General features: G+C 51.5%; 1 protein-coding gene across 7 annotated transcripts in view; it reads left to right on the forward strand.

Annotated features, from left to right (window-relative positions):
- The window catches only part of EFR3B (EFR3 homolog B), a 35803-nt gene extending 24932 nt beyond the window's left edge, over positions 1–10871 (forward strand). For 4 of the 7 annotated variants that reach the window (XM_072330703.1, XM_072330705.1, XM_072330701.1 and 1 more), the window contains 15 exons: positions 241–376; positions 894–1055; positions 1655–1766; positions 2900–2951; positions 3183–3355; positions 4068–4143; positions 4625–4786; positions 5219–5350; positions 5447–5514; positions 6354–6481; positions 6818–6909; positions 7458–7506; positions 7816–7922; positions 8118–8167; positions 8465–10871. In XM_072330703.1, coding sequence (XP_072186804.1) covers positions 241–376; positions 894–1055; positions 1655–1766; positions 2900–2951; positions 3183–3355; positions 4068–4143; positions 4625–4786; positions 5219–5350; positions 5447–5514; positions 6354–6481; positions 6818–6909; positions 7458–7506; positions 7816–7922; positions 8118–8167; positions 8465–8570 — 1605 coding nt within the window. In that variant the 3' untranslated portion in view covers positions 8571–10871. The remainder of the gene's footprint in view (positions 1–240; positions 377–893; positions 1056–1654; positions 1767–2899; positions 2952–3182; positions 3356–4067; positions 4144–4624; positions 4787–5218; positions 5351–5446; positions 5515–6353; positions 6482–6817; positions 6910–7457; positions 7507–7815; positions 7923–8117; positions 8168–8464) is intronic. The other 3 variants (XM_072330704.1, XM_072330706.1, XM_072330702.1) reach the window with 1 other exon arrangement.
- Positions 10872–11110: the final 239 nt, after the last annotated feature.

The following is an 11110-nucleotide window of genomic DNA, read 5'->3' on the forward strand; positions in this document are numbered from 1 at the left end:
CAGCTCTTTTAGATCATTTCTTTTTCCTGTGCAAATGGCTCCAAGCTCTTGCTCATTCTTGTAAAACAGACTTCCTCTTGCTGCCCTCTTTCATTTTGCATCCGGAGATGTGCTGGAAAGAGTCAGGCAAGGGCTTTTGATATAGCTAGGCACGCGTCCCCATTAGCTGTGTGTGATACAGAAATGGATCATCGCTTCTTACATGTGGCACCCTCACTGTTATTCACTCTCTCCTTCCAGCCCCAGCACTCCCATCTCGTGATCCAACAGCTTCTTGGCCACCTGGATGCCAACAGCAAGAGTGCAGCCACTGTACGTGCAGGCATCGTGGAGGTCCTCTCAGAAGCAGCAGTGATTGCAGCCTCCGGATCTGTTGGTAAGTGCATAGATCTGTCCTCCATCCATCCTGTCACCTTTTTATTTCAGCTGCTGAAGGTTTGAGCTGAATTCCAGAGTGTGGGGGATCTGCTTCGGAGCACCCAGGAGTGCTGGGGATCTGTTTGGTGCCATTTCAGTGCACCCGAGCACAACGCCCACGTTCAGCTGTCTGAGATGGGAGCTGCAACGCCCACGTGCAGCTGCCTAAGTTTAGGCAGCTGAATGCAATGGAAGCCCTCACCTCCACGTTGGGGGGGCAAAGGGATTTTCAGGGCTCTTTTTCTGGAGCTTGCTATAAATACGTTGAGCTCACGTTGGCACTGGAAGACCACTTCTCTCCTGTCTTGACTGGGGGAACTGGTAGGGTTAAATCTCTACATCTGGCTTTCAGTCTCTTTACACAGGTAGTAGGAGGCAACAATGACACCACCCCTGGGGAAATTACAGGCTCCATCTCTATGGGGCAAAAAACACTGATCCCCATATCTCCCATCTCTCCCTTCTCATCATCCCAGGCCCCACGGTGCTGGAGGTGTTTAACACCTTGCTGAGGCAGCTGCGACTCAGCATCGACTACGCGCTGACGGGGAGCTACAACTGCATCACCGGTGTCAGCACCAAGATCATCAAAGAGCACGAGGAGAGGATGTTCCAGGAGGCTGTCATTAAAACCATAGGTGGGGTGTCTTGCAGTGCCTGCTGTAGGTGTGGGCTGTGCTGGTGGGTGGCCTCCCATGTGGTAGGTTTCTGCTTCTGCATCTTAGGGTGGTTCAGGGCATAATAAAATTGCTCTCATCCTAAAAGCAGCAATGGGAAATGAGATTTATCCATTGCAGCACGTGGGTTATCAACAGGTGCCATTGCAACCCCATTGATCCCAGCAGAGTTGCCATGTGGAGGCTGTTGTGCTTCTTCCAGGCTTCCTTGAAGAAGGAAGGAGAGGAGAAGGGAAAGGGCAGGTGTGAGCCTGCTTGAGTTGATGAGGATGGAGATGCATCAAAAACAGGGGGTGTAAAGGGAGGGCTTGGCATCTCTGCCTCTCTTTGTCTGGGCTTAGGGCTGTTCCTTCCAGGTGGCATTTTGATGGCTCTTGAATCCCTCTAAAGGGAAAGTTGCCTGCAGGTACTGGATCCAGCAAGGCCTTTTACTATTCAAGCCTGGCTATGAGCCCAGCAGCTGGCTTGGAACATGGCAGTACCAAATGCTTCCCAGGGTGCCGTGACCTGTGGGTGGTCACTGTTCCTCACACACTGCCAGTGCACTCTTGTGCCCACAGGGTCCTTTGCCAGCACACTTCCCACTTACCAGCAGTCCGAGGTGATGGCCTTCATCATGAACAAGGTTCCTCTGCCATCCTCACAGCAGTCCATCGAGGCTGGCAAAGCTGGGTGAGTGTGGGTACTTTTCTCCCTCCTCTTCCTAACCCTGCTCTTGTTTTCCTCCAGCTGTCCCATGCATCCAGATAAAAGGCTTTGAACACAAGATGGAAAGTGCAGGGGAGCTCCTTGAGGTGGTAGAGTGAGACATAAAGACAGGGTGGGATATGGGTACATTATTAGAAAGGCTGGGCATCAAGGGCTTCCACCAAAGACCAAGGGAAGCTGAGCAACATGAGATGCTTTGCTTTGCTGCGTGCTGCAAATATGATGACAAGGGCAAGTATTTGAGGCCTTTTGAAACACCGATGCACTAAGGCGTTTACAGCTACTGCTGCTGCAATTGAACTTTCCTCTTCTTTGGGCTCCTGCTGAGAGATTAGGGTGAGAAGCTCAGTCCTGAGGTGTCATCCAAAATGGAGCAGGGAAAAAGGAATGATATTTAGAGGAGTGACTTCAGATGTGATGGTCAGGTCAGCGAGGTGGCTGCTGGCCCTGGCTTCTGAAGAGCTCATTTTTGGCTTTGTGGGGACCAAGAGCTCACTGCTACCTCCTCACTCTGTGTGTGGCCCCTGTGAGCTGCCTCCAAGCTTTTATTGACACTGAGTAGTAGGCGGTATATATAACTGGCTGTGGAGGAAGAGAGAGGGAAAGGAAAGCACCCAAACAACATAATTACTTGAGAAGTGTGGGAACAGAGTTTGAGAGCTATTTGGAGCGAGGGTATCAGCACTGAAACATGTAGGTAAGGAGCAAACAGATTTTCATGCTATATTTATTTGCAAAGTATGGGCCCGGTTGCTCCCACTCATTTCTGATGGGAGAGACACGCTGCCTGACAGGAGACACGCTCTGCTCCTCACTGATGTGGGGGTAATTCCTGGTGCCCATGTTCAGTCTTGTATTGCATGGTGTGAGACACATGGGGCTCCACAAACTGTTCAGCTGGGGCAGCTTTCCTTTAGCAACGCTTTTGCTGCTGTTAAATCTGGTGCTCATTTCCTGAGGACTTTGACAGCCGTGTGCAGTAATGACTCAGGAAACAGGTCTTGCCCTTGCTGAGGCTTTTCTGTCCTTTGAGCACAAAGGAGGATTGTTTCTGTTTTCACCCAGATTTTACCAGTTGTTTCTTTTCTCCTTGGCAGGGAGAACCGAAATCGGCTGACACAGATAATGCTCCTCAAGTCCCTCCTACAGGTATGAACGTGTCACTATCCCTGCAGCAGCATCCAACCCCTTTAAGACCTGTGACCAAAGACAGCTGCTGGCATGGAGACCTGACTTGAGCTCAGGATCTCTCTCCCCTGGGGTGGTTTAGCAAGAGCTGAAACTGTACTTAGTTTTCTCTGCCCACATTTCCCTGTTCTTGGTGTGTTTTAACCCAAGTGACGCTGTGGTGTTGCCTCCCTTTTTAATTGATGCTCACAGGTCTCCGTGGGCTTCCAGTGCAGTAACATGCTCACAGCACTTCCCAGCGCCTTCCTGGACAGGCTGCTCTCTGCAGCCCTCATGGAGGATGCTGAGATTCGCCTCTTTGTCCTTGAGATCCTCATCAGCTTCATTGATCGCCATGACAACCGGCAGAAGTTCTCTACCATCAGGTGTGTGCCTCGGGATCCCCAGCAGGGCTGAGGCTGACAGACCCCACAGAGCAGGCTTGGGAGGGAGATCTGTTAGGCTGAGAGTGCCTGCAGGCTTTGGGACCTTATTAAATATCGTACCAGTCCTGGGGTGATGTAATGCTGCAGGTGAGAGGTCTGCTAGGAGACAGATGGATGGGGGGGTGTCTCTGAGAGGCTGTGCCCAGAGGGATGTGGGACCACCCTGCTGAGGATAACTGTGGTTAGGCAGACAGTGATACCAGGAGGATGTGCAGGAGCAGTGACCTCCTCGAGTGGGTTCATCGACTGCATTGCATCCCCACAGACAGGCCTGCTGGGCACTGGCATTGCTGCGCTGCATTTAGCTAGCCTTACTCTGGAGAGGAATGAAGCTAAATCGGAAGAAGGTGATGAATCCCACATGGCAATATCTCCATGGGGTTTGCTGTGGTCCTGCTCATCTACTCTGCATGCACGCTTCTTTGTCAATTTGCCTTCGTATTCCCGAGTGCAACTTTCTTGAAATCCTATAGTGATTTAGCTCTCTCGATGATCTGGATTGCTCAGATGGGTTCTAAAACCAACCTTCAGCTTCTCCCCCTTGGTTCCTCCCAGTGGCTTGTTCCTGGCCAGCAGCTCTGCTGGCGTATGGGGATTGCAAATCCTTTCTCTGGTGTCTGAGTTTTCCCTTCCCCTTGGCCTTTCCTTGCAGCACCATCAGCGACATCTCAGTCCTCAAGCTGAAAGTGGAAAAATGCTCTCGCCAAGATACTGTCTTCATGAAGAAGGTAGTGTCAGAGTCTGGGTCAAGCTGTCCTTATGCACACCTGTGTGTGAACAGTACCTTGGTTTCCCCAAGCCACACTGCAGACATGCAGTAAGGCCACTGAACCTGAAGGTGTCCCTGCATTGAAAGCAGTGGAAGAGCTACATTTCCCTTGCACCAGTGTGTTCCCAGCCCTATCCCATGCCTTGCTCTCCAGCAGTATGGCTCAGGTCTTTATTTCTCTGCTGTGGTCTGAGCTGTTATTTCTATGACGCTGCTGCAACAGGAGCATCTTTTCCCTGGGCTTGATGCTGTGAGCAGTATTTGCCTGTCCTGGGCTCTACTATCGGACCTCCTGGTGCCCCCTCCCCATGTTCCTTAGTGCATGGATGAGAACCCCTATGCTGGGCCCTGCTGCTTTTTTGTTTTTCCTTTCGTGTTGATAGTAATGTTCCCTGTAGAGGATGCTTAGAAGGTGATCGCATCCCTCTCTGTTCCTGCAGCACAGCCAGCAGCTCTTCCGGCACATCTACCTGATATGCAAGGAGGAGAGCAACATCCAGGCTCACTATGAGGCTCTCTACAGCATGTTGGTGCTCATCAGCATTGAGCTGGCTAATGAGGAGGTCGTAGTGGACCTCATCCGCCTGGTGCTGGCAGTGCAGGTAGGTGAATGGGAAGCTGAGTGTGCTGCTGGGGCTCAGTGCCAAAAGGCCAATGGGACACCTGGCCTGCTGGGTGAGGGCCCTTTCCTTGGCATCTTACCTGGCATCATCTCTCCAGAGCTGGTCTGTACTTGGGAAGAGGCAATAGAAGAACTGAAGGAACCTCTGGGAAGGGCTTTTTTGTTTGTTTGTTGTTGGTTTTTGGAGTTGGGGTCTCTGAACAAGGGGATACAAGTTCCTCACCTGTGGGCTTCTCCTGCCACAGTGGGATCAGATTAGCACAGTGGGGAAGAGATCCTGGTCAGCCTGACAGCTTCTGAAATGCCCCAGCCCCTTGCTCCAGAAGCTGGGATGTTTGTGGGCAGCAGTGGATGGGGTACCACCCTGGGACCTTGCCTATCCCCATCACACGGGGCTTTGTCTCTGCTGCAGGAGATAGCCCAGATCAACGAAGACAACTTGACAGCATACAACCGCTGTGCTCTCTTTGCCCTTGGTGCGGCTTACCTGAACCTCATCAGTCAGCTCATCACAGTGCCCACCTTCTGCCAGCACATCCACGAGGTGCGAGGGCTTGGGGTGGGTGCTGAGGCCTTGTCTGCTGCAGCCTGCCTGGCTGCCTGTGAAGGTTGAGCCTGACTCCTTGCTTGCCTTCTGCAGGTCATTCAGATGCGACAGAAGGAAGCTCCTTATCTGCTCCCTGAAGATGTGTTTGTGGAGAGACCCAGGTAAGCCCCCATGCTGGAAACATCCTCTTCCCCACAACCTGATCCCAAGGATTTCGCATTTGTAGGAGCATGAGTGGTAAAGAGTTTATCTACCTTCTGTTTGCTTGTGCTTGTCTGCGTTTCTCCTCCTAAAGTGCTTTGATTAGGAAGAGATCATAGAATCACTCAGGTTGGACTTTGAAGCCCATCCCAATCCAACCCCTGCCATGAGCAGTTATGCTTCCAACTGCACCAGATTGCCCAAAGCCCCATTCAGCCTTGCCTTAGAGCACCTCCAGGGATGGAGCATCCACTACTTCTTGGGACAGCATATTCCAGTGCCTCACCATGCTTGTAATAAGAAATTTCTTTGTAATATCTCATCTAAACGTACCTTCTTCTAGTTTAACGCTGTTATCCTCATCCTGTTGTCAGTACACTCCCCACCCCCCCGTAAAAGAGTCCCTCTCCACCTTTCTTGCAGGATCCTCTAAGTACTGGGAAGCTGCAGTAAGTCCTCAGAGTCTTTTTTTTCCTCCAGTCTGAATACCTGCAGCCTGTTCCTACAGGAGAGGTGCCCCAGCCCTCTTAGCATCCTTGTGCCCTCTAGCAGGTCCGTGTCCTTATGTTGGGGGCCCCAGACTTGCATACAGTGCTGCAGGTGGGATCTCATGAGAGAAAGGGGGAGAATCACCTTCCTTAACTCACTGGTCTCAATAATATGATGTATCCAACTCTGACGGCGCTAAGGAAAGCCATATGAGCCCTCTCTTTCTGACTGAAAGGGGCTGGAAACCCTCTCCCTTCTGGTGTCGTTTCCTAAGCAAAGAAGATGTAGCTGTTGTTTTCCATCCTCATAGGTTAAGCAAGAGCCTTGACCGCCTGGGCCCGGAGGTCTTCTTCTGGCAGAGCAAGATCAGTGAAGTGCTGGGTGGCAGTGGTTACAATGCAGACCGGCTCAGCACACCTTATGTCCCCCAGCTGACTGGTATGTGCCACCCTGTGGTCAACTGGAGAACCAGGGGGAGGGAAACATTCTATGCAGTAATGGGAACGTGAAGTTCTTGTGCTACATGTGGGTCTGTTGTTTTTCTGCCTTTCCTCAGAGGTGCAGCATTAGAGAAACAGTCAGGAGATTCCTGGGGGTTGTCAGATGCACGGTGGGCTGGACTGATGGTGTCACAAAGCCTCAGTTCTTAGTTGTGCTGGGCTGGGTGAATTGGAGTGAATAGCTGGGCATTGCCACACTGGAGATGAGACATGGGGCAGTTCTGGAGTTGGAGGAATGGCAGGAAATCGACTTATCCGTCCTGGTTTTCCCTAGATGAAGATCGCTTATCCAAGAGGAAGAGCATTGGCGAGACCATTTCCCTGCAGGTTGAAGTGGAGTCTAGAAACAGTCCTGAGCGAGAGCAGGTACTGAGTTACACCTGAGCTGAAGAGACTGCATCATTCCTTTGATGCAGGGCTACACATCTAGAAGGATCTCAGGCTGCTTGTTTGGGTGGCAAACCTATCATAGAATCACAGAATGGCCTGGGTTGAAAAGAACCTTAAAGATCATCCAGTTCCAACCCCCTGCTGTGTGCAGGGTTGCCAACCAGCAGCCCAGGCTGCCCAGAGCCACATCCAGCCTGGCCTTGAATGCCTGCAGGGATGGGGCATCCACAGCCTCCTTGGGCAACCTGTTCCAGTGCGTCACCACCCTCTGGAGGAAAAACTTCCTCCTTTATTTTCCCACTATCAAGATTCCTTAGTTGCCTTTGGGGAGGTCTGAGGCCAGGGTGGTCCAACCTGAAAAAGCATGTTAAAAATACAGGTTGGCAGGAAGGATGTACCTGTATGTTATGGACAGGCTGTGTTTCAGTTCAAGAACACAGGCACTGATTCTCGGTTGCTGTGATTCCAAAACACTGTCTTGTGCTGAACACTGAAGCCATCATCTGCTTTTCCTCTTCCTCTAGAGAGCACCAGCTGAAGAGATCACATATGAGACACTGAAGAAGGCAATAGGTAAGTAGGTAATAGAGAGAGGTGGAGGCTGACATGTTTGAATATGGGTGGGTGATGCGTGGGTCCGATCACCCCTGTGTATGCTATGGATGGATGGATCCACAGTGCTTTTGCCATGGTGACATTGCACCCAGGTAGCTTTGTCTCTTGGGTGTTCCTGGGAGGCAGGTCCCAGATTCAGGCACTGAAGACCTTCTGCTTGGCTTACTAGTGATGCTCAAATCCGTGCTGTCTGCTATGGGTTGGGGACGTATTGTGGGTGATCCATGCTGAAGGGAGCAGCTGAGAGCCGTTTCCCCTTTGCTTCAGTAGACAGCGTTGCTGTGGAAGAGCAAGAACGAGAGCGGAGGCGACAAGTGGTGGAGAAATTTCAGAAAGCCCCATTTGAGGAGATTGCTGCTCACTGTGGCGCCCGGGTGAGTTGAAGCTGCGGCTCTAAATCCCCACATAGGCTCAGTTGGGGATGGTGGCCGTTCAGCTCTGAATTTGGTGAGGCCACCTTCTTCTTTTCTCTGGTGAACTGGGAAGGCTGATGGGATGTGTGTCCTTGTTTGCATTGCTGTTGTTCCTGGGGTGCATCCACGCTGATACAGCTTCTGTGTGTGTTACAGGCGACGCTGCTGCAGAGCAAGCTCAACCAGATCTTTGAGATCACCATACGGTGAGTTGGGGTGATGGCTGAGCATGCCGGGCTGAGCATGGCTAGTCTAACCACCCAGCTGTGTTGCTTGCAGGGCTCTGGGGGTGTGTGCCAGCCTACGACTGGGGGGGTACCTGTGGTAGCACAAGAGATCAGGGTTGGTGGGAGCAGCCTCTGGTTTGTTTGCTGCTGTTCTCTTCTGCTATAGGGGCACTGAGGAGAAGTGGTGCAGGAATGCAGTGTTTTCTGCTCTGTAGCAGCAGGCTTTGCTTCCTCATGAAACGCCGCTGTAAAACATCTCCGTCTCTCGTGTTTCAGGCCACCACCAAGCCCATCAGGCACCATCACAGCTGCTTATGGCCAGCCCCAGAACCACTCCATCCCAGTGTATGAGATGAAGTTCCCAGACCTGTGTGTGTACTAAGGATGGCTGTGCTGGTAGGACAGAGCCTGTGCTGCACAGCTTGTGCCAAAGGACCTCCTGGGAAGAGACTGCCAACCATCTGGAGAGTGCATCCTTCTGCATGACAGATAGGGACGTGGACGCTAAGACTACCCCAAGATTCATTGGCACCACAAACCTGTCTCATGTACTTTCTTTAGTGATCCCCTGCTGATATTTTGGGGGCAGCTGGTGGTGCAGGAAGGTGTATCATTGCTCTGACCTCCCTCTCCAGTTTTGTTTTTGGGGAGGGGATAGGAGATGCTCCGGTTCCTGGCAGAGAGCTTTGGGCATGTACATCTTCCCAACGTAAAGCAAACCTGTTCCTTGGGGGAATCCCTCCCCAAATCATCTGTTAGCCATGTTGAGAAGCCCTGGCAAGGGTGCAGGGGTGAAGCTGCAGGGTGTGAGATTGTAAAAGGGGATGCGTGCCTGAGCCTGGGGCAGCTGTAAAACTAGATCCTGCTAGAGCTTGTTCACATAGCAGATCACTGGAAAGGGTGCAGTCCACACATCCAGCTCCTGGCCTGTGAGCTGCATCTTTCCAGTGCATGGCCAGTTGCTCGGGTACTTCACTCTGGACAAGAGGAGTGACAGGAAGGCAGCAATTGTCCCATCCCAGTATTGGGATACACAACAACCTGGCTGGTTCCAGGTCACTTGAAAACATGATTTATCTGGGAAAACTTTTCTTGAGGAGGAGGGGAGATTCAGAAGAGCTGTACTTGACTTGTCCATGTCATCAGCAGGGTGTTCCTGGGAAGCCCGTACAGCAGCCACAGTCAGTGCATTGAGTCACCTGGAACCACCGTAAGTCATGAGTAGATACCACATTTGGGCATATCAACACACTAACCAACTATTTTCGTGCTTTTGGTTTGGGATTTCACAGTGTTAGCATTCCTGTCTGAGGAAAAGATCGGTTATTTTTAGCTGAATCCTTTTGAAAGAAAGGCCTGTGCTGCGGTCAAGCAGCTTTTTGCTGAACCAAGCATGGAGCCTCCTGCACCAGGACTGCTGTGAAATCCCATCTCACCTCTGGGGCAACCCCTTTCCTTCCAGCTGGACACACTGCTTCTGATTTCACTGCAGGAGAAGCCACAAGGAGGATCTAAAACTCAAAACTAGAGGTGTGGGAGATGCTGCTGTGCACAGCGGGTTGACAGCAGGTAAACCCAGTGGTCGCATTGGTGCTGCCTGTGGCCAGCTGGATTGCTTCAGCAACCGCTCATTTCTCTGCCCCTTCTCACTGTAGCTCTTCAGACAGTTACTCGAAGGTGTAATAACACGTTGACATCCTTTTCTTTTTTCACTCTGGTGGTGGGTGCAGTTTGCAATTGCCCCGAGGTTACCACTTGTTTGTGTGGCTGTCATGTAATCCGGGTTTAGGAAATGACCTAGCTTAAGAGGACAGGAAAAACAAGGGTTTATTTCAGTCCCAGGGCTGGGATTGCAGTGTGGCTCTGCCAGCCCTGCCCAGAGCCTGAGGCTGTCCCTTGCCACAGTCACTCCTTGGGGTCCCCCCCCATCTTTCTGTCCCTTTTTGTTCCCTTAGTCCCCCTGGAGTTTTGGCTGGGTGAAGTTGTGGAGCTGGCATTGGGAACGCAAGGAGGCTGTTTGGCAAAGGAGGATTTGCTCCCATAGCTGTGCTAATGAAAAACAGTAAACGTTTAGCAAAATGGAGTAGTAAAAGGAATGAACCCCCAGACTGTGTGTGCATGGGGGGAGGGGATGACACCTCCAAACCACTTCGAAGTCACAAGGAAGGTGGGAAGATGAGCACAAGGCTTGCTCCTTGGAACCTGGCTGCCATGGGGATGGCACAGGGCACGTCCTGGGGTTCCATTGCTGCTCAGGGATCCTGGGGCAGGACTGTACCTTATCCCCTGGCTGGGGGTTTCGGTGTGGTCTCCCTGGTCCCAGTGCTGCTATTCCCTTGCTACATCCCCTATTCCCCTTCAAAAGCAAGTGCTGGCTGTGCTCAGCATTGCATTTCAGGACCCAAACTCCACCTGTAAATGTCCCTGCAGACATACACACACAGTGTAAGTGATTTGTTTGTACATCACATTTAGTTTAGATACCGATGTCTGTATAGACAACAAAGTATATTTCTATAAACTCGGCAGTTAGGTGCATGTGTGCGTTTCCATCTCTGTATTTCAGGGCACCGTGTTGTTTCTGTGTGTAGCTGAGGGCAGGAGGGGAGTGGGGCTGTGAAAGGGGCTGAGATGCCGTCGATATTTGCAGACGTGCCCTCCAATAAATGTTGGTGTTGCCACATTATGGGATCTGCTCTGTTGGCACGTTCGTGGCACCTGGTTTCTCTGTGAGGCTGGGGGGACGTGGTAGGATTTGTTACTCCTGGCACAGGTAACATTTGCTCTTGCAGGTGGTCCTAAATCCCCAGCTGCTCCCTGCTTTCGTTGCTCCTCTTTACAAATGGTTTAGTGACGTGACTTAATAGGTAAGGTCACTTTCTTTTTTACCTGAGGGTCTTCTGTGTTGCCATTCGATAGGCA

Source organism: Excalfactoria chinensis, chromosome 3, assembly GCF_039878825.1.
Source record: "Excalfactoria chinensis isolate bCotChi1 chromosome 3, bCotChi1.hap2, whole genome shotgun sequence".
Taxonomy (NCBI): Eukaryota; Metazoa; Chordata; class Aves; order Galliformes; family Phasianidae; genus Excalfactoria; species Excalfactoria chinensis.